Raw genomic sequence first — 22,599 nt, forward strand, 5'->3', positions numbered from 1 at the left:
AGTCTACAATCATAATTGTACACAGTAGCTGCTAGAAATATCACTTGCCTATAATTTAATTCCTTCACATGTAGCCTCTGCAGCGATTTAAGCTAACTGTAATTGCACAGAGAGTTAGAAGAATCTCACCATCTTTTTCATAAATTAAAAAGCAGCAGCATTATGCCAAATCAGTTACCTCTGAGGGTTATGCTCCACATTCAAATTAAAGCTGGATAGAAACCAGCTCTAGGGTTGTTATGCATTTCCAAGAACTAACTATATAGCTGGCTCTTTACAGCTGCCTAGTAATTTTTTTTAGGAATAATCATAGAAAATGAGGGTTGGAAGGGGCTTCTGGAGGTCATCTAGTCCAACCCCCTGCTCAAAGCAGGACCACCCCCCAAACTATATCATCCCAACCAAGGCTTTACCTAGCTGGGTCTTAAAACCCTCCAAGGATGAAGAGTCCACAATCTCTCTGGGTAACCTGTTCTAATGTTTTACAACCACTCTAGTGAGAAAGTGCTTCTTAATAGCTAACCTAAATACTAAATAATTACTTTGCACATGTGGCTGGTCTGCCTTTATTGTACAATTACCTAGTGAACTGAGACGATTACTTTGCCCTTGGAGCTGGTCTAAATTTATTGTGCAATTGATCTGTGAATTGAGTAATATCTGTAATATGGGGGGGGGGGGCGAAGACACACACGACATAGTTTGAGCTATCTAAACAGACCTTCCCAATGCTCCATGGAGCATGGTTAAGCACTGTCATAAAAATTGCCATTTACTATGGTCAGACCATAGGTCCATCTGGCCCAGTCTCCTGTGTCACACAGGGGCAGAAAGTAGATGCTGAAAGGGAAAGTGAGAACTGGTCTGTTCAGGGTTTCCCCCCCACCTCCACTGTTCCTCCCTCACCTGCAGCTGCCAGCATTTAAGGCATGCATGGGCAAAGTGGCAGATCCAGCCAGTGGCCAGACTCCATTTCCCAGCAGCCCCTGCCCATATGGCTGAGGCTGGTTTCCACTGGAACCCCAGCAGCAGCTGCACAGTGATAGTGCAAGGCCAGGGTTTCCACAGAGACCAGCCCCAGCAGCACTGGCAGGGTGCAGAGCTGCTCCAGAGCCCTGCTGGGATCCTGCGGCCATGAAAGTGTGGTCCAGAGCCAAGGCAGATCCACAATTTGCAGCCCGCATGCTCCAGGCGGGTGTGCAGGCAGCTGATCATGGCTCTGCCTTGGCTCTAGACCATGCTATCAGTGCCACAAGATCCCAGCTGGGCTCTGGAGCAGCTCCGTGCCTTGCTGGTCCCCCTGCTCGCAGGGACAGTGCTGGGGGTGTTATAGCCACCCCAAAATTCCCCATAGCCTCTCCTCCCAGTGGCACCATTGCTCTTGCCCGCTCCTGCCTGCAGCACAACTCCCCTCAGCAGCTCCCTCACCAGGAAAAGGCTGGTGCTGCTGCAGCTGCCTGCCAAAGCTGCTGGGGCTGGTTTCCACAGAAACCCGGGCCCTGTGCTATCACAGCACAGCTGCTGCTGGGGCCTTCATGGAAACCAGCCCCAGCCACATGGGCAGGGGCTGCTGGGAAACAGAGTCCGCTGCCAGCAGGATCTGGCCCGCAGGCCAGATTTCACCTGCCCCAGATTTAACGTCTATGAAGCTCTGATTCAGAGGCCGTCTCTCTCCCCCATGGTTCAATTGCTACTGATGCCCCTTTCCTCCAGGAACACGTCCAGTCCTTGTTTGAATCGGGCCAAACTGTCAGCTTCCTCCACCGCCTCTGGCCAGCACAAGTTCCACCCCTGAATGACACCGGTGTGAAAAAACTTCCCGGTGTTAGTTTTAAACTGACTACCTGCTCTTTTCATTTGGTGACCCCCAGTTCTCGTTACACGAGAGCCAATAACAAGTCTCTATAAACTTACTTTTTGTAAACCCTTCTCAGGTCCCATTCCCCTCTGCCCCCCTAAGCGCCTCCTAAACCAAGGGATTGGCAACATTTTTGGGCAGAGTACCAAAACCAACCTTGACTCGTAAGGTGTTGGTGTAGCAGAGGAGTCCGGCGGGCTCGATCCCCGCTGTGGCAGCACAGCCCGGCCCCTTCCCTGCCGTGCGCCCCGAGGCGCGGTGCTGAGCAAAGCGCTGTCGGCGCCCAACCTGACAATGCCAAGCTACGATCTGAACCGAGTGGCCTCGCCTCTTCCGTCTCCCCTGGCAGGGCAGCCCCTCCGTAGTTCACCCTTCTCTAGCCCTGCTGCATCCCGAGGGGCGGCCCGGACCCGGGGATTCATAAAGGGGCACCAAGCGCCGGGCGTGGGGACGGGGCGAGACTCCCAGGCACCAGCCCCACCCTCCCCCATTGTGGGAGCAGATCAGGTCGCGTCCCCCCACCCGCTGCGCCCTGCGGCCCCGGGAAGTTGGGGACGCCGCCGCCTCTGCCAGGACGCGGCAGTCGGAGCGGCCGCGGAGCGACTCCCGCGTCACCCGGCGCCGGAAGGCAAGGCAAGGCAACACGACTCGACTCGACTCGACTCCCCTCCCCTCCGGTCCCGTCCCGTCCCCCACCACCGGCCGGGGCCTGGACCCACCTCGGCGAGCGCCGGCGAAGGTCAAGGAGCGGGAAGTGGCGCTGCCGCGTGGCTTGCCGGGAAATGATGCGCCAGCGACAGGAGCGGCTAGAGCGTCCGCAGCCACGCCCCGCCCCGCCCACCACAGCGTCCTCTGTTGCCCGGCCCCGTGCTCCCTCCCTCAGCCCTGGGCCGCGAGGCGCGTTAACCCGTGCGTCCCCAGCACCCTCCCCCAGGAAAGGCGATGGGGCAGGGGCAAGGGCGGGCAGGTGGCCGCTCCGGGGATGGGGCACGAGGGAAAGACAGACTCTGAGGTGCGCCGCCCGCGGGGGCTGTTCCCACATAAGAGCAGGCGCAAAGTTGTTCGGTCGCACCGCTAAAGGCAGGGGAGGCCTGGCGCATGCGCGGTGGGAGGTGGCGAGCACGTGACCTAGGTAGCTAGAGCAGGAACGCAGCGCATGCGTGGCGGCAGAGGCGGGCACGAGGTTGGGCGCATGCGCAGTGGGGAAGCGCTAGGCGGGTGGCGGTTGGGGCGGGCACGTGGTCGGGGTCGGTGGTGCGAGGCGCCGCCGCCGACATCAGCATGCTGCGGAAGCTGACGCTGGAGCAGATCACAGACTGGTTCACCATCGGCAAGGCCGTCACCAACGTCGAGCTGCTGGGATGCGATCCCGCGGCCGCTCTCCCCCGCCCTGGGCCTGCCGCCCCGCCGCCGCCCCCCCCCGCCGCCGGGTGAGCGCGGGGCTGGCGGGCCCTCGTGGGAACCCGCGGGGCTGCTCGGGGCGCAGCAGAGACTTCTGGGAAGGGGGGGCCTCGTTCTGGCCCCGCAGCGCGGGTGGGAGCGGGGTGAGGGGCGCTGCAAGCGGCGGGGGCAGGGGAGGGTCGATGGAGGAGGAGGAGCCCCGGGGGTGCGGCTGAGGGGACTCGCTGGAGGCCTGGGTTGAAGGAGCAGCCGTAGGCCAGCCCTGATGTGGGGGCTGCTCCTCACAGGCACAGATGTGTTGGAGCCAGGGTTTGCTAGGTTGGGCCATGGGCCCCTTTTGCGCAGCCTCATGTCCTGCTTTGGCACCACGTGGCAGGACGCCCTGGGCAGCGATCCCTGCTGGACTGGTCTGCTCCACCCTCGGCTCGCGAGCTCCCTGGCCCGCGTCTGGCACGCTTCACAGACACCCCCGACACCTGCTTTGATCATGCGCCTGCCCTGGGTGCAGGGGTGCAGCCCCTTTTCGGCCTCTGGAGTCTCCTGCTGAGGGTCTCGCTGCTCATTTCCCTGCAGCTTCTTGTTTATGCGCTTTCTGTCCGTGACTTCACTGAGTCCCATGATCTATCTGGTCCGCCGCCTCCTGGCTCTGGCCAAGCTAGCCAGCTCCCAGGCCAGCAAAGAGGCTCTGGCTGGGGGAGGGTGGGTTGTGTTCCTGTCCTTCCTTCACTCATGTCTCCAGATAGTGTTTCGCTGGTTGGTGGGTCTAGGCCCCTGAATCCTTCTGGCACGGGTTTTCAGCCTTTTTTGGTTGGTGAACCCCGGTGGCTGGTCGATGAGCGGGGGCTCTTGTGGCTGATGGACGAGCGGGGGTGGGTCCGGAGGGCGAAACTGGAAGTGCCCGCTGCTTCTCTGCGCTGCTGCCGCGTACCCCCTGGGACCTTCCCAAGTACCCCCAGGGGCATATGTACCCCTGGTTGCTGTGGCACATCAGATTGCCACTGTGTGACACAGGGGCTAAGAGTGGATACTGAAAGGGGGAGTGAACAGTGTATAACTAGCGTTTTTTCCTGTTTCTTTCCCACTTTTAGCCTCCAGCATTTAGGCTGCTGACCGATGTGGGAAAAAAAAGTGACTCCCCCCCTCCCCCCCCCCCCCCCCCCCCCCCCCGGCGTTACTGGAAGAAGCAGCATGTTACTTCAGTCCAGCTCTGTAGTGTCCGTAATGATCAGGCACTTCAGCAGTGCTTTTTGGCACTTTTATCTAAATCTGATTTAGTCAGCTTTAGATAAAAAAGTGCCAAGAAAGCCCCGCTAAAGCGCTTGATCTCTACAGATGATGCATGAGCTGGGTCCAATGAACATGATACTTCTGGGAATGTGCTGGGCTTGGTGTGGGGGCATGCTAAGTTTAAAGTGAAGCACCATTTTTTTAATATCTGTACGCAGCCTTAAAGTGTAGGAAGCTCTGATTCAGAGGCCATGACCCTCACTCCCATGCTCAATTGCTACTGGTGTACCTTTCTTCCAAGGATTTGTCCAATCCCTTTTCGAATTTGGTAATTTAGTGTGGTGCATTTTAAAAAAGTCTCTGATCTTTGGTTCCTAACTTGGAGTACTGCTCTAAATACTGTATTATTAAGGTGACGCATCTTTGGATCGTTTGACCACTGAAAAGTTTTAATTTCAGTTGTCTAGTTTGATAGCTTTTTCCTTTACAGCAATTTTCGTTTCCACTGGCAGGTGTGTGGGTGCATGTATAAAACAGTTAAAATGTGGGTAAATTACCTGCTTTTTGGATGTATTGGGACATGTAGCTTGTTTGTTTTTAAAACCCCTTCAAGAGGAAAAATACTGTGTGTGTTTGTTATTCCACTGTCTTAAACCATCATGTTAAGACCTAGTTTAATTGTTTTAGGCTCTGAGTAGTTACCTAGAAACTTTTGCACACTTTTTAATCTCTTAAATAGGCTCAGATTGCTAGTGATATTTAAGTATTGCTCTGCACAGTATTGCAGGGTTTTATTTCACTGTGTGCTGTGATCTAGTGGTATCCTCAGCCTTGAATTAGGTGTGTGGGGTGCATGAGCAATGCATGGGAAGACTTGGATGCCTGGGGAAGTCTCAGAAGGCTGTGGAGTTACCTAAACTGGTTAGGATTGGAATGCAGAGGAAAGGGGAAGGGCTCAGGCATTTAATTTGGCATGCTTGGCCAGAGACAGATGCCTTGTTTTTTCCTGAGCTCTTTCCTGCAGGGACTTAAGCCACATCAACTGCTTGTATAGCCTGCATCTGTGTTTTCTGTTCTGTTGGTGAAATACTAGAGAGAAATGGGAGACAAATGCTCCAGAATACTCTGGCCTTACAGAAGATGATAAGACTTTTACCTTGTGTGTGCTGATGCCTGCTGTGCCTAAATGGTGACTGAAGTACCTATCTACTTCTGAGGAGAGGAGTAGAGTAACGGTTGTCATCCTTTTTAGACTAAAACACCAATAATTCAAGGCACCCATCGGAAAATGCCAACTCTTAGTTTTCATTCAGTGTCAAAATGTTTTTAACACTATAGATTTCTATTTCTATATCTAGTGTGATACATGTTTGCATGCCTAACAGTGCTAACATTGCACTGCCCCCTCTGGCACCCTTGATAGGTTCTCAAGGCACTTCAGAATGCCGCATCACCCTGGCCACAGAGACTGCTGGCATAGTAACCATTAACATATTTTTTTGGCCATCTTGTGCACAACAAATGTCGGTGTTCTAGTTTTGGATGTGGAGACTTTTTAAAAGCATAAAGTGAAGCTGGCACCCAACTTCCTCTGGCTTTTTAACAAAAATCTGGGTGCCAGATTCCTGGATGCCTCTTTAAAATAAATCTCCGCTAAATAGTTCCATTCAACTCCATCAAAGGCTTTTTCTGCATGCTGTGGTAACCTGTGAAGACTCTTTGCTGACTGAGCAGTGAGGTTCACTTCAGTAATTGCCTGATGTTCTGATATTGACACATTTAGACTGTTTAGTTTGGTTAAAATCTTGTGAGCCGCTGTTTAAACTGGATAGGCTGCACAGATCCATTTCTTACACAGAGTTCTCTACTTAGATTCAGCTTGCTCCAGGACATGTGTTTGAAGGGATTTAAATGTTGCTCATAGGGTGCCCAGATGCCTATGGGGACAACAAAGCACAGAAAACCTTTAGTGAGGGCATACCTGGGGAAGATATTCCACTTTGTCCTGGCTTCATTTGAGAATAACAGATGCTTCTCTTTAATAGTACAGTATAGGAAGCTGTTGAAAATATTGGTCAGTTTTTATTTGGAAGGATCCCCAAAGGCTTATATGCATCAAAATACCTGAATTTATATTTAATGGCTTCTAAAAATTGCTTTTTACAGCTCCTTAGCATCTTAAAAACTTTCTGCTTAGCCATAGGTTTTGTTGGGACTAATCATGAAATATGTTACTATATTAATGAACAATTTTACTCTGAAAGCTATGGCACTCACTATAATAAAAGCAAGAATATACATTTTACAACTCGATATATCTTATTACTAACACTTTGTTGTCTGATTTTTTTTGTATGTTTTGAGTGTTGGATTTAATAGTAGGCTTGTAATAGGCATACTTTTTTAAAGGTAAAAGTTCATCCAGTTATTAAGATAATTAGCTGACCTTTAAAATATTAGATTAATTTAAAAAAAATAGGTACAGTTATATAATTTTAAAAAATTGGCTGAAGTCTGTTTTCTTCACATCTGGCCTGTGGGGTTCCCCAAGGATCTGGAAATTTGGTGGAGGAGGAATAGTAGCAGTATTAATTGCTACTCCCCTGCTGCCAAATTTCTGGACTAGTGGGGAGCCCTATAGGCCAGATGTGGCCCTGCACACTGGATAGTAGAGGTGCACCGATATATAGGTTGATATCGTATCAGCACCCATAAAAAGAAAATTGACATTATTGGCAGTCGGCTTGTTTTGACTGGTATAGCCGATAATGTCACCAATAAATGCTGTGTGTATGTATGCAGCTGCAACGTGCATGCAGCCAGGAATGCAGCCCAGCAGCTTGGAGAGCAGCATCTGGTCAGTAAGCCTGTAGGGGGGAGAAGGGGCATGGGTGTCAGACTGAGGCCCTCACAGTGAGGGAGGGAGTGGGTTAGGGGCAGGCTCTGCCTGGCCAGGGCAGGGCACGGGATGGAGCCATAGGTGGCTTGTCCAGAGGGATGGAGAGTGGGGTGGCTCCTGCTGTTGCACGCATCCCCAGGTGAGGCATGGGGGGCATGTGTTTCCCTGCATTTGTCCGAGGGGTTTGGGTGGGCTAGGGGCTGGGGGCTGTGCTGGCCTTTTCCCGAGGGGGCAGTGCTGGGTTGGGGCTGCGCTTGGGGTGGGCAGGGATAGGGAGTGGTGGGTATGGGGGGGCCATGGCAAACTTTGGGGTGGCTGTAGCCCACCCCATAGCCCCCCTCTCAGCGCTGCTGCTGACCTGCCCTTTCCTGCCTGCCCTGAGTGCAGCCCTGGCCCAGCTCCCCCTCTGGGAAGAAGCTACTGCAGCCCCCAGCCCCAAGCCCTCAGTGGGCAGCCCGCCCTTGGCACATGCCCCCCCCTGTGTCCCCTAGGGGTGCACACAGCGGTGGGAGCTGTCCTCCTTACCCTCCTGTGCCCCTGGACGAGCTGCCCACGGCTCTGTTCCCCAGCCCCACTTCCTCACCATGGGACCCTTGATCTACTTTTCTCCCCCCCCCCCCCCCCCCCAAACAGATTTACCAGCTCAATGCTGCTCTCCAAGCTGTGGGGCTGCATATCGGCAATCGCATCAGTATTGACCAATGTGGCTGGCTAATGATCGGCCAAAACAATCTTTAACGGTGCACCCCTACTGGATAGTGCCAGCTCACGGCCAGATCCAGGTGCACACAGGATCCAGCCCATAGACTAGCCCCTTGCTACTTATCCATCCTTTGGGCCAGAAGGCTGGGTGCCACTGAGTTAGTCTACTGTTATTAGTTACTGTGTTCATGTTAATATTGTATAGTGCTAGTTTTTAATCAGAACACTGTGGTTCTAAGTCCAACACTTTACAAAAGGCTAAATAAATTATGACTAGGTAGTTGGCGTTTTCCACTCACTTGTAATCTGATCTCCTAAAATGAAATCAGATTTGTTTGGTAACACGCATTTTTCATGAGATCAGCTTGGCTGGTGTTACGGTCTTATCAGCTGTATCCTGTTCCATCCTTCCTGGTTTTTTCCCATGATTGATAATGTGTTAACTGTCCCACTTGGGTCATCTTAGCCTTTTCTCAATATTGAAAAGACATAAGTACTTTTCCAGACTTCAAAGATTTCCCTAAGATTGTAAGTTTTATTAGAAAGAAATTTCAGTGGGACAGATCTCCTCTGTCAGATCATCTCGGGATCCTAGGTGAAAGTTAGCCGGGCTTGCCAATTCATCGTTTGTTCAGCAGCTGTTATTTGACATTCTCTTTGATTACTGAGCAACTAGAAGTTATTTTATTACCTTCATGTGGTACAAGTATGTGCGGGCCGGGCCCTGATGCCGCTGCCAAGTGCGAGCCGGGAGGGGCGATCCGCAGCCCGTCTTTGCACACGCGGGCTGTGGCCAGCAGCCCGGGCACGCGGGGTTGGAGAAAACCGGTGGTGAGCTAGAATTATTCACAAACACGTAGTGGTTGATTGAAAAGATTATTTACTTATACCCAAAGATGGTAGTGGTGTAGGCTGGACAGCTTTCCGGGTGCAGCTCCGCTTAAATCCTCGCTGGAGGACTACGACAAATTCCTTTCCACAGAGTTGTTTAGGCTCCATGGGTTCAGCAATTCTTTCCCACGGAGTTGTTTAGGCTCCACGGGTTCAGCAATTCTTTCCCACGGAGTTGTTTAGGCTCCGCGGGTTCGGTTCGGTTCCCTGGTCCGCCGGAGTTGTTAAGGCTCCATGGGTTCGAAAATTGGGTTTACAGGAAAGGGATACGTCTTGGATTGCGCTTGGCGACGGGGAGAGGCTAGAGGCGGTTTGTTCTTTTGTTCCCCCCTCTGGAGTAGTTAAAGCTCCGTGGGTTCGATTGTTAAGCCTCTATTGCCTGCTTGAGAAAAGCATTGGGTCCGTAAGGATCCGCAACGCTTAGAGATCTTCACACTGGGTGAAGTCTCCTCCTCCTGGTGTTCGTGGAGTCCTCCAACTTGGGCGGAAACCACTCAAGCCTTTTGTACGGCTAGCAAGCCAATAGCTAGCCGCCACGTGTGCCTACATTTAGAACTGGCCAATAATGTGGCACGAATCTAAATACAAATGGCGGGAACTCCTTTGCACCGTACATCTCTGAGATGCAAAAGAAATGCACCATGCAAAGAAGCTGCAAATTGGCGGGAAATCCCCCTTTGCACCAGAGTTCTCTCCCGCAGCAGAGAACTCCACCGTGCAAAGAAAGCTACAATTTGGGCGGGAACAATAATTTAGCGGTGCCGAAGCGCACACAAACAAAAACCACAACTTTGGGTTGTGACAAAGTATATCATCCTGCTTTCTAGATATAGAGCAGAAATATTCAATATTTCTGTCTTTTCTGCATCGTTATTACCAATTGTTCCATCTCTGTGTAGTATTGGTTTTATGTTGCTAGGATTAGTTCTTACCTTACTTATCCCTGTCTGCCATAGATATCTCCCTTGTAACTTTGTTATTCCTTATCAATTTTCCTTGCTGGCTCTTGTTGTGGGGTGGAAGGGTGATCCATGCCCTGGCTCCAAGGAGCATATTGGGGGGGATGAGGCCAATGTTGCTGGCCTTGCCTGCTGGCTCTGTCCCCTCTGTTATGGTGGGGCTCTGGTCCCCGCCATCCCCCTCTGCTCCAAGGTCTGCGGCCTCCAGCCCCGCAGCCCCACAAAAGCTCCGGCCCCTCAGTCCCCACTGTCATGGCAATGCTCCGCTGTCTGTCCTGTCCATCTAGAGCACTCTGATTGGCTACTGAAACAGCCAGTCAGAGTGCAAATAAAGTGTTATAGACAGACAGACAGGCTACAGGTTTTATAATCTTAGAATTTTTCCTGTATCTAGTTGCTATCTTCATTTTGCCACTGCTGCTTAGCTATTGTGAAATCATGGCTGCTTTGACCATCATATAATATCTTAAAGAAATCCCACCTGCAATTCACTTGTTTTGGCCAAGAAAATAAAATGTATCATCTTTCTCACTCTTTAAATAAAAAATTTTGGTTAACAAATCAAATATCAGTTTCCTGCCTATAAATGCAATTTAGTTGTTTTTTACACCATGAGTTTTATCAGTTGGTTCATGGAACTGATTTTCTATTTTAAACTTAATTTTGTCATCCTGTACTCACTGACTCATGGTCTCCCCTGTGAAATTTACAATAAGTAGTAATAAAAATTAGTGGCAACATTGGCAATTTTTCTGCCTATTTTGAAGATCACAAGTTTTAGACTCCCTACTTTGCCTTCCCCCTTCCCCCCCATAAAAGGATTAACACTCCACAACTCTAAATGTAAACTTTCTGCTATTTTTTTTACTATATAACTATAAAAGAAAAAAAGGAAAAATGTATCTAATAAAGTGGACTTTCAAAGCGGAGACCTAGTGTACTTGGTCAGATAATTTCATGTTTTGTCACAGGACCGGTTGAAATATCAAGTCTGGTAAGATCAGACTCTCTGGATCTTCAGGTCAGTTAATTTTCCCATTTTCCTGCAGGGAGAGAACTCAAAAGTATTACTCATTCACTAGCAAATTTTGGCAATAGGAAAAAAATTCATCAAGGGTTCCAGTGATTTATCTTTTGTTATGAGCTTCAGAAATGGCAAATACTTGCTTACTAGGCCTGTGCAAAGCAGCTAGTATTCGCTTTGGATTTGCCTGGTTCGGGGGACAGTGATTTGATTCGCTGTCCCAAATTGATTTGGTCGAATCTGATTCGGTGACTCACACAGGTCCCATCCTGCCTGCTCTCTCAACCACGTCAATGGCTGTCCTGCCCAGCCCCAGCACTTTAAAAAAAAAAAAAAAAAAAAAGCAAAAAAACCCCCCAAAACCAAAAACCTTCACTCACTGGCTCCTGCTGGGGGTGGGACATCTCTACTGCCCTCCACTGCCCTGCACTGTGTTGCGGGGGCTCTGCCACGAGCCCCCGCCACCCACCCGCTCTTCCAGCCCCGTCAATGACTGCCTCGCCTGGCCTCAGCATTCTGGCTCTTTTGGGGGTTTTTTGTTTTTTTTAAAGTGCCTTGCACTCTCCAGCTGTTCCCAAGTTGGAGGGGAATCTGCCTGTGGCCACAGGAGCAGCTGGTGAATGTGGGGCTTTTTTTTAAAGTGCCAGGATGCTGGGGCTGGGTGGGGCAGCCATTGACGGAGCTGGAAGAGTGGGCTGGGGTAGGGGCTTGTGGCAGAGGCCCCCACATCGCAGCACGGGGCAGTGGGGGACAGCGGGGATTCCCACCCCCTGACAGGAGCTGGTGAATGCAAGGCTTTTATTTTATTTTTTTGAAGAGCCAGGGCACTGGGGCTGGACAGGGCAGCCATTGATGGGGCTGGAAGAGTGGGCAAGAGTCAGGGGGGGCTTAGGAGGGCTGGGGGAGGAGGCAGGGGATGGGGCCTGGCAGGGGTTCCCCCCATGGTCCCTTCCCCCCTCCTCCATCCCCTACTTACTGGCACGGAGTCTGGGTCCAGCTCCCTGCAGTGGCGAGTGGGGACTGCCCGAATCTTTCTCACAATCTTTTCTGAATCAGTTTGGACCTTTTTATTGGTCTCCTGATTTGATTCGGAGATTTGGCTAACGAATTGGGCCAAAGCTCCGAATTGAATTGGCACCTGAAGCTTCGCAGGGCCCTATTGCGTACCTCTTCCCACTATTCTCCTGGATCTGCCATAGCACCTGTCCCTCTGGACCTTCTGAAAGGCCTAGAAAAGAAACTGCTCCCATGATTGGATTATAGAATGATCCGCTGATTTCTTTTCTCTGTACCGACTCTATTTGCTTGCAAGTCTCAGAAGTCATCTTTATTTTGCCATCTTGCTGCCAGTGAATTGCTGTCTTTCATCTTTCAGATTCTTCTGAGGACTAAGCCTCCAGTGAGCCTATTTATGCTTGCCATAGACTTTTCAGTGCCCTTAAAAAGCTTGTGAGGCCAGGGAAATTCTGTTACTGAGATTGACATCTGTGCTACATGGACTTATTAAAGCTGTTAAGAAAAAAATGCTTAAACTTTCAGGAAGTTTTCTTTAGGCTGTCTTGCAAAGTACTAAATGAAGGGAGGTTGGTATATATAGGGGATTGTAGTTAAGATGGCTTGGATTTTAATTGTAAACTTGAATTTCAATTGCAAATATGTATTCCAGTTCTTTTAAACAAGGCTTGCGTTTTGTATTACTACAATTAGTGTTTTTAAGAGATGTAATGGTACTGTAAGCCTAGCTTCTTGGGAAAGCTTAATTTGCTCAAACTTCACTATATTGTATTGTAAGCAGTTTTGTGGAAGGAAGTGTGTTGACCTGAAAATGTAGGGACATTTCTCAGATTCAGTTCTACTTTTTGTCCAAGGAACTCTATCAAAACGTCTCGGTACACTCTTAGAAAATAGTAGGGGAAAAAGGTTTTCCCTGTATGATACTTTATGAATAGGATGTTTACAACTGAGACAATATTCTTTTATGGTCTAAGATTAAAAAGGAAAAGCAAGTTTGGAGTCAGATGGTTTGTGGAACAAAAAGAGGCACAAATCTTCTGTAAAGAGGCCAGGCACAGTTGCAGCAAATGTGGGTCCTGGCATCTGTTTTCATTGATTTTTCTGCTCTAGTTGTGCCAGTTGTGACCACAGCTAGTACATGTCAGTTAAATCTAATACAGCTTTTTATTAGGCCTCAAAGCAGCAGCAGAAATCAAAATTTTTATACTTTTTAATTTTAAATAACCAAGTAACGTGTATTCTCCCAGAATAATGCTTGACTTGTTTATTGTTCTATAAAACCCGATACTGTAAGATACCAAAGCACTGAGAGCTAGTTCAAAATCTGAGTTGCAGATAATTTCTCCCAATAAAAGGCAAGAGGTGGGGGTAATAAAATGCTGTTGTTAGGTATCTTCAGGGAGAGAGAGTGAACCATTAAAATGAGGTAAATATCCAGATTGTTTTCATTCACTCCATTAGCTTCATAGTGTTGCAGCCTATGCAGAACACAGTTCAGAAAACTAACCATTAGTACAGTATGTTATAGCTTTATTAGACTTTTTCCCTTTCACAGGTTCTTGAATTTGTTAAATAGTAGTTCAGTTAAAATTTTTTCTCAGTTACGTTGAATATAAATTGATTACTATTTTAAAGCATCCATCTCACACTATAAGGTTCCCTTAGAAGCTAAAAAACTATATGTAGATCACAAAGTAGAAGTCCTTACTAACACATTGCACAGTGATCATATTCCAAAATATGGAAAACAACTTGAGCTTCTTATAGTACATGCTTTAAGTATGGTAAGAAAACAAGATTGTTTCAACACTTTTATAAAAAAAGTTTAGGTACATTTTTGGTGAAAAGGTGCCCATAAACACAATATCGTTGGGGGAATAAGAATGGTAAAAAGGGGATTATTCTAATGATTTCAAATTTGTAAAATATATCTATATATAGATTATAATGAGGGATTTAAAATTCAGACCTTGCAATAAAGAGGAGAGCGTTATATTTCTTATTTCTATATGTCTCTGGACTGGAAGAGAACTGAGAACTGTCTGAAGAAAAAACTTAACTTGTTGGGTAATAATATGGTAGGTTCCAGATTCTATGGGAGAAAGTAGGAAACATGCTTTGTGTGTTTTTGTCAACATAACTTGAAACTGTTGGGATTTCATCTTTGTCTGATTTGTTAGAGCTGTTGCTAGATGCGGTAATGTGTACAGAACAATTTGTATTCCATACATCTACCAGTTGCTCTTGTTGGTTTTCTCTCTCAATAGCAGTTAGAAAATCTTTTAGAACTTGCTTGAATATGTAGACTATTTCCCATGGCAAGACATCATTTTCTGCCAAAACTTCACGAAATCTAGGAACAAATGAGAATTGAAATCTGATTTCAGTGCTTGACTCTTCTATAAAGGTATTCCTGCTCTTGTTTCATAACCTGTGTTATAGTTGCGTTTGTTCTTCCCATATAAGAGAGAAAGAAAAGCTCTTACAATGCATTTGGTTGCAAGGCAAATGTTAAGAAGGGTAGAAGTTATTTTTTTTGTGTTGAGCCATTTGGCTAAATTGATTTTAAGATGACTTTTGCCCTCAGGTATTTCTGGGCTTAAAAAGGAACATAAGTTTGCTTTTGTGTTTTCTACATAGTGCTACAAACCATATATAATTACATAAAATATATAAATTGGGGGAGGGTTTATGAAATTCTCTTTCAACAAGGAAAAAAGTTGATTTAAAATACCCTTCAGTTACACGAGCTAACTTTGAGAAACTTAATTTCAGTCTCTACAAATTCTGAGAAGCCTGACTTTGTTTATACAGTATTACATTGTTAATAATCCTGTAGTCATCAGGTAAATGAGAGGAAACCTGATAACATTTAGGTACGGAAGCCTAAGAATTATAGATGCCTCTTGGTTTTTTTTTTTTGTTTCATCTCAAAACAGAGGTAGAAGCTGTTTTCAGTATTTCACATTATGAAATTTCAGGCTATTTCTAGAAGAGCTATAGGACACTGTAAAGCTTTCCATTAAAATGCCCAGTTTGTTTGGTTTTTGGGGTGGGAGGGGGAGGTTGGAATCACAGCCAGACTTAATTAACTCTGAAGAAGAATAAGGGGGAAATTATTTTTTGCTATTAAGTGAAAATTACAGTAATTGGAAAGAGAAATTACCTGCTGAGGACAGTTCCAGTTTGACAAGGTTGAATTTGGGAGCAAAGAGCTTCAAGCTGCCTTTGTTCAGTAGCTGGGATTGTAGCTTGAGGATTTTGATAGTTCTTCAGCCAGTTGTAATCCATGCCGGTTTTCTGGACTCTTTGTTCATTTTCAATTTCTTGCACTAATCTTTCACGCTCTTTCAGGTGCCATTTCAATTCCCTCAGCAGGGTCTTTGTCACTACTTCAGAGCCAGGGTATTGTGTGGGTTTGTAGGAATAGTTTTTGGGCCATTTCATCCAGCCAAAAAGTGGCATTTTTAAGCTATGAAGAACCATAATGTTTAGTCTTCTCATAAACTGTAATGTTTATATAAACATGTTGACCATTTAAGTTATGAATGGAAAATCCAGAAAGTATTCAACGCATTTATGATATAGTTGTGCACATGTTCTGTGGTAAAATATTTTGCTGTGCAACTTAATTCTCTAGTTCAAAATCAGATCTGACATGCTCTTAACGTTTTATAAAGATTGAAAGCCTGTTGTGGCATTTAATGTTTGCATTTTATTGGATTAATTAAATCATACAAAATTATAATAGTATTTGAAAATACGTTGTTAGAGTAGAAAATATAATTTGATAAATTGCTATGCTGTAAGTATGCAACTAGCAAAATAAACTTTCCCATTCAAAAAAAATCTCTAACAAGTAAACTATAGTTGATCAGTTTTTAGAGATAGTGAATTTCTACATATTCCAGTCTTCAAAATTCTTATCCTTTTAGTCTTCAAAAGAAAATTACTCATTAGCCTCTGGAAAAACAGCATAGAAATCTAATGGAACTAGACTCCAAATTACAGATTTTTTTGTGTGAGTGTATTTTATAATTATATTTACTATGAAACAATATACAAATTTAACTGAAATAACATCATACTGTACCTTTGTACTTGTCTATGTTGTAAATGAGTTTTCTTGAGTTGCAGGTTGTTTATTCAAGCATATCTTGTTTCCAGGCTGTTGTCACTGCTAAAAAAACATGTTTTCTTAATTTACCTGCTGAAACTTTACTTAGAAGAATAACTTTCTGAACTGAGGAGAGGATTTTGAATTCTTTTGTTTCTAAGGTCATTTAATATTGTAGCATAAAGAAATCCTTTTAACCCAAGATGTATTCCCAAGTACTTTCCATAAAGTCCATTAAGGTCTCCTACCTTTTGAATTGAGTTCCACCTATAGCAGCAATTAAAAAAAAAAAAAGATGGTAACAATTTCTGATGTTTATTGCTAAATCCATCCAAAGATATTGGTAGTGAGATGAATAATGATAGTCTGAAGCAGCTACAGATGTGCTCCTAGCTAAAGTTAAGACTGTCGCATGATGTGATGCTTGGCTGTGCATAGCTGTAGGTCACAGTTTAGTGCTGTATTTTTATGCCTGTAGAGCTCTAAAAATAACTATGTTGATTTTATTGTCTAACTAAACTTTCAGGCTATTTAAGATGCTAGAAGATTTTTCCTGTTGTTTGAGTGGGGGGAAATAGATCAGGCTTTTCTGTGTTAATTTTAAGTAGGTTACAATAATCCTTTTCTAGTGAGAGATTTTGTTAAGGTTCATTTTAGCAAAGGAGCAACAATAATGAGCTATTAATAAGGCTGTTGAGTGAAATTTGTGGCTATGTTAAATGCTTTTCTTCCTAATGAAGATCATCCCTCTCATAGCATTAATTTGTTTCATTATAGTTCATAGCTGTTAGCATTTTTAATTGATATTTAATCTCATTTATTAAATGAGATTAAAGAAACAACTTTGCAATGCCTACAGGATGTCATGAAAAAGTATTAATCTAATTAAAGGAATGGAAGAATAGGATAAATAATAACAAAATAAGGTCAATCTGGTTTAAAAAAATAATTTTAAGTCTTACCATAGACTACTTTTCTCTCAACTTGAATGTAAAATCCTTGCTGATTTATTTTGGGGATATCCACTTTAAGATTCATTTTCGGGGATAGCATGGTACATACTAAAGGTCGCTGTAGCAGCCATTTTCCATTCCAGTTATCTGGTTTCTTCCTATTAATCTAAAGAGCAGGCATGATATATAAAATGCCTTCTGTTCAGCTCTCTGCTGTTTAAGTGACTACCCTTTTTCCTTTAAGGATTGTTCTTTCCTACTTTTTGTCTCCACTGTTAGGTTGAACTGTTGGGAGAACAGGGGTTGTGTAAACTGTTTTAGATGTCATGCAACATAAAGGATGACGTGAATGGCTGTTATTAAAGCTGATATTACTTATACATTGGAAAAATTCAGATGTCAGTATTAATCACCTTCAAGTGGAAGGTTTTCACAATGCATTTTACATGGTACTATAAAAAAGGAAAGGAGCTGGGCTTATAAAGACAGAACTGTCCTCACAAATTTTCAGATGAAATTAAAATGTTTCTTGCCACTTCTTTTCCAAGACAGTTAGAGTATTGCATCAGAAAGTAAACTGATGTACAATATATGGATAATTTAATGCCTTTTAAAAAGCAAGAAGGTACATAGTGGAAGGTACATCAATTTAAAAACATAATGAGCAGTCATGAAAATATTATATCTATAGTTGCTTGGTTGCATTACTTTTAAGGCAGTGGTTCTCAACCTTGTTAAAGGCACCCTTGGAAAATGCTAGCTTTTAAGTTTTACTTGTCTGACTATGGAAAAATACAACTAGAGCAGTTTTTCTTTTGCGCAGAACTCAGACCAAAACAGGTCAGAATGTTTTTAACACTATGGATTTCTATTTGAAATCTCTGGGTTTATCTTGTGAATCATGTTTGCATACCTAACAGTGCTAACACTGCACGACACCCTGTGACACTCTTCAAAGGATCTCAAGGCACCCCAAGGTGCCACTGCACCATAGTTGAGCATCACTGACTCAGACCATTAAAATATTAAGTAATTTTATATTAATGTGAAACTACAGGTACTTTTTTTTACTTTCATAAGCAGATCCTTTACATTTATTTTGAGTTACTGTTTGCTTCAGTGCTATCCTCCAGGAAGTTATACAATAAAACTTCATGGGGTGCAAAGCCTTTTCTCCTTAACATTAGTTTTGCCTTTTAATTTTGAGGGCTGCCTCTGATTCTTCTGTTGTTGGAAATAGGTGGTTTGATTGCCTTCTCTGTACTTCTCTGCCTTCTCTGATCATCAACCTCTAGCATAAGAAAGAGTCTTGTAGATTTTTGAAATCATATTTTAATATGATTTTGCCACTTAAGCTCTTTCCTTGCTTTAAGAAATAGACTCGTGTATATAAAAAGTACCCTTAGTATTTGGAGGGTGGAAGTTGCTAGCTCATAACCTATAATTTTGACTGTTTTTGTTGTCTTGTTTTGAATTTTTTTCAGTTGCTTTTTAATAATGATCAGGGATCCTGGTTTTCTCTGATTTAAAATTTTTTTATATATATTCTCCCCCCCCCCCTGTAAATTCTCTGATATAAACCCCTCTAACTTGTGATTAAAATGAAAGGCCACAATATATATGGGTAGATATATAGACACCCCCCCCCCCCCCCCCGGCCCTGCTAATTCATAATCTTTTCTGACAGTTAAACTTATTAGTGTACATTCAGGGCATGTCTACATGTTCATTAAGGCACAGTGGTTACTGCACATTTAATTTAGTACTTGTATAGCCAAGTACTAAAGAAATGCGCAATAACCAGTAGGGGTACACTAATAAAGATTTTTTGGGTCAATACAGATAGCCAAATATTAATGAGCCATATCAGCCATTACTGATACGATTGCTGATATGCAGCCTGGCAGCTTGGAAAACAGTGTCCGGCTGGTAAATCAGTGGTGGGGAAGGGGTTGGGGAAAGGAAAGGGCGTAGGGGGTGCAGATTGAGGTCCCTGCGGTGAGGAAGGGAGCTGGGCTGGGGCCAAGACAGGCACTGCCCAGCTGGGGCGGGGTGTGGGATAGAGCCATGGGGCTCGTCCGGGGGAGTACAGGGCGGGGGTGGATCCTGCCACTATGTGCAGTCCTGGGGGAGACATGGGAAATGTGTGTCCTTCAGATCTGTGAATGGGGCAAGGACGGGCTGGGGCTGGCTCTGGGCTCTTCCTGTCAGGGGGGCTGGGCTGGGGCTGCACTCGGGGCGGGTGGTGATGGTGCTGTAGTGTGGGGGCTACAGGGTGGGCCACAGCCACTCGAGAATTGACCATAGAGAGATGCCCCCCCCCCCCAGTGCTGCCACTGCATAGCCTGCACATAGCCTTGGCCGAAACCTCCTCCAGGGAGAGCCTGGCGCTGCCCCTGGTTCCAGCCGGTTGCAGCAGCCCACCCTTGTCCCACACAGAGATCCAGGGGGCACACGCCCCCTACATGGCTCCCTCTGGAGTGTGCATAACAGCGGGATCTAACCCCCCCTCCCCCAGCCCGTGTCCCCTGGATGAGCTTCATGGCTCTGTCCTGGGCCCCACCCTGGCTGGGCAGTGCCTGCTGTAGCTCCAACGCCGCTCCCTCCCTCATCGCAGGGGCCTGAATCTGCCCCCTCCCCCCCAATTCCCCTTCCCTCTTCCCTCCCCTTACCCCTCTAGAGAATTACCAGCCAGACACTGCTCTCCAAGCTGCTGGGCTGGCTGCGCATATGCACGTGGCATTTATTGGTATCATTCTTGGCCACATCAGCTAAAAAAAGCAGATTGCCATTAATGTCTTTTCTTTAACTTAATCTACTTATCAAGTTGCCCTAATTTTCTTATGTCCTTCAGGAATTCATCACAACTCTCTTTCTATAATGTGCTAATTGAAATTGCATCAGCAAATGAATACCATGCTACTTACAGTTTAGAACAGAGACATCAAACTCATCAGGCTTTGTGGGCTCTAAATGACATGAGGCCAGATTGGGCCCATAGACCAGTCCTGCATGCCAATTGTGGTGCTTCATGTGTGGCACATGACCTAGTCAAGGGCATGTCACATGCAGTGTACAGGTCCAGTCTGAGGCAGCACTGTGGGCTGGATCTGTTCAGTAGGCTATATCTTTTTCAAGGGATATACATGCAAGGAAGGTGAGAACAGATTGCACAGACAACCTTTATCCTGTTATTTTCTGAATTCTGAAAGCATGACTTTGCAGCCCAAATGTTCTTTTATGATTGGGGGGGAGGGAGAGTGTGTGTAATTTCCTAGGGGTATCTTCTGTAACAAACAAAAAAACTAAGTAAATTTAATAAATTCCATGATACAGCATCACTGACACCCATATGTGTCATCAGTGTGTGATGGGTAAAGGTAGTAAACAACAGCTACTTGAACCAAAGTAACCTAACAGTAGTAGCTTTTGGCCTCTGCAAACCAAAGGGAATGACTTGCTCTTTGACATTGGGTTTCACTGGTATTTCCTGACAACAGAGATTTATTTTCTTGATGTATTTATTAGACTTAGACTTATATGCTGCCCTTCCCAGCAAAGGCTCAGAGAACAAAATAATTTATAAAAGCAACTGAGAACACCTCCTGCAATTGCCATAAAGCTTGCTTGGCAGAAAACCCATGGGAGGTCATGTTTCTCCTCAGCTGTGAATTCCTTCCCTTTTGAGGTCTGCATTGCTTGCTAAACATCTGTCCAAATAGGAATGGGTCACAGTACTTCCAGAAGATGTCCAAGCTCCAGCAGTGGCAGACCTCAAGAGGGAGGGAATTTCAGAGCTGAGGAGGAACATGACCTCCCATGGGTTTTTGGCCAAGCAAACTTTATGGCACATGCAGGAGGGTGGTCTCAGTTGATGTTAAGGATCATGATGGGGCCTAAGGGGGTAGGCGGTCCCTTAGCTACATAGGGAATGTAAGGGAGCATGACTCTTCTGCTCCTTCCCCAAACACAACCTCTTTTGCCTTGTTGTCCGACATGTCCTTGTCTTGTCTATTGCCTACTTCTGGTTCCTAAAACTTCTCATCTCGGTCCCAGTCAAACCACTCCCTTGGTCTTTCAGGCATGAGATATCAAGGAGAACATGGGACAGGCAGGCTCCCTGCTCTTAGTGTTTGAACCCAACCAAACCCAGAACAGCAGTTTCCTAGAAAGCGTGGCTCATGCTCAGCTGTTCTGTGGGAATCATGCATGCGGACAATCTGGCCATCAGTAAGAGCCAGGAGGGACTGGTGTGAGCTCACTTGGGGAATCTTGGGGGACTGAACTAAGAACTGAAAATATCTACTCTACATCATGTGCAGTGCAGTTTTTCAAAGGCTTAAAACTTGCTCACGTTTGAGCAGATATTCATGAGGGTGAGAGAAACACCTGTGACATAAAAGTTACGTCTGCCAAATTCCAAGTCTCTGCTTTAAAACACAAGGGTGCTACTGTTCTGTGGAGAAGAGATTACCTGAATATAATTGCAAGCAATAAAACTAAAGAAAGCAAGCAAAAAAAAATGCACACTCCTCAGAAGTGGGTGTAAACTTTCAAGTGGGGATGTGAATGGGTAAACAGTTGTTTAAGGGATAAGTCCAGTGATAACTGGTTATAGTTTACTGTTTATTGTTAGCATGGAGAGGGGCGCAGCAGGGAAAGGGGGCAAAGGGAGGCCTTGTGGTGTCCCAGCAGGAACCAGAAGGCAGCAGAGTAGGTGTGAAGGAGGGGAAGAGGAGGAGGAAGGGGGTGGGGTGGGGGGGGACTAGTACCTATATCTAGACTCTGCGGACCCCAGTGCAGCTGCTTGCAGCTTCCCCTGTGCCTGCCATGAGCAGCTTGGGCTCCAGGCAGGCACCTGCCATCCACCATGGAGCCCGGGTTGCTTGCAGCAGGGTCCATGGAGCCTAGTAGTTAGGTACTAGTCCCTCCTTCCCCCTCCCCCCACAACTCTGATGTCCACAAGCAAAGCAACTCAGCTCCCTCTTGGATGTGATGCCTGCTGCTGCTGCTGGTGGTGCCCATGCTCACCCCTTGGCCAGACCTGAAGCTGCTGTAGGGCCTGGCAGGAGCAAGGTGGAGGCATGGGGGCACTGGGCAGCTCCCCCAGGCTTGTGGCTCAACCCCACTGTGTGCTCTACCCCTCTGCCCCATCCACACTGTTGTAATTTTAGCAAGTTAATTTTTTTTAAATTGGTATTTACATCCCTGCTTTCAAGCTCTGCTTTCTGTTATATATAAAAAGGAACTTGGTGGCAGAGCATCCTACCCTGGCCCCTGGGCTTCAGAATGCTCTATCCTGATCAGGGAGAGAACCACTGCTTAAGAGTGGGTATTAGTGAGGGTGGGATACTTTCCCTTATTTATCCTTTGCTGTAAAGTTTAATTACTGTCATATTTTGTTCAAATTAATCTGAGTGGGTTTTTTTGTATAGTTATAAATAAACACATGAGCATCTGTTTGAATGTGCATATTATCTGGATTTTTATGAACAAGTAAACATAAAACAATATACATATAAATATTTAAAAAAATTAACATTTAATTAAACTA

General features: G+C 45.8%; 2 protein-coding genes across 5 annotated transcripts in view; one reads left to right on the forward strand and one right to left on the reverse strand.

The window, feature by feature from the left end:
• The first annotated feature begins 3,054 nt into the window (after positions 1 to 3,054).
• The window catches only part of TDRD9 (tudor domain containing 9), a 154,817-nt gene continuing 135,272 nt past the window's right edge, over positions 3,055 to 22,599 (forward strand). For all 3 annotated transcript variants that reach the window (XR_002088404.2, XM_006258013.4, XM_059723275.1), the window contains exon 1: positions 3,055 to 3,288. Coding sequence is in view for 2 of the 3 variants with exons in the window: in XM_006258013.4 (XP_006258075.1) it covers positions 3,140 to 3,288 (149 nt within the window). In the remaining variant the exon portion in view is untranslated. The remainder of the gene's footprint in view (positions 3,289 to 22,599) is intronic.
• RD3L (RD3 like) lies at positions 13,121 to 17,364 on the reverse strand. 2 transcript variants are annotated; one of them, XM_019481540.2, is made up of 4 exons: positions 17,055 to 17,364; positions 16,069 to 16,155; positions 15,142 to 15,447; positions 13,121 to 14,328 (listed from the first exon to the last, which is right to left on the reverse strand). In XM_019481540.2, the coding sequence occupies exons 3-4, from the start codon at positions 15,438 to 15,440 to the stop codon at positions 14,031 to 14,033; spliced, it is 597 nt and encodes a 198-aa protein (XP_019337085.2). In that variant the 5' UTR covers positions 15,441 to 15,447; positions 16,069 to 16,155; positions 17,055 to 17,364; the 3' UTR covers positions 13,121 to 14,030. The 2 variants fall into 2 exon arrangements, with proteins under 2 accessions (XP_019337085.2, XP_006258072.3); XM_006258010.4 differs by lacking the exon at positions 17,055 to 17,364 and adding an exon at positions 16,341 to 16,475.

Source organism: Alligator mississippiensis, chromosome 2 (genome assembly GCF_030867095.1).
Source record: "Alligator mississippiensis isolate rAllMis1 chromosome 2, rAllMis1, whole genome shotgun sequence".
Taxonomy (NCBI): domain Eukaryota; kingdom Metazoa; phylum Chordata; order Crocodylia; family Alligatoridae; genus Alligator; species Alligator mississippiensis.

Coding starts and splice junctions, on each gene's coding strand:
- RD3L (XM_019481540.2), bottom strand. CDS start 15,440: ATGCCACTTTTTGGCTGGATGAAATGGCCCAAAAACTATTCCTACAAA. Junction 14,329..15,141: donor ACTGGAACTGTCCTCAGCAG/GTAATTTCTCTT, acceptor ATTTGTTCCTAG/ATTTCGTGAAGTTTTGGCAG.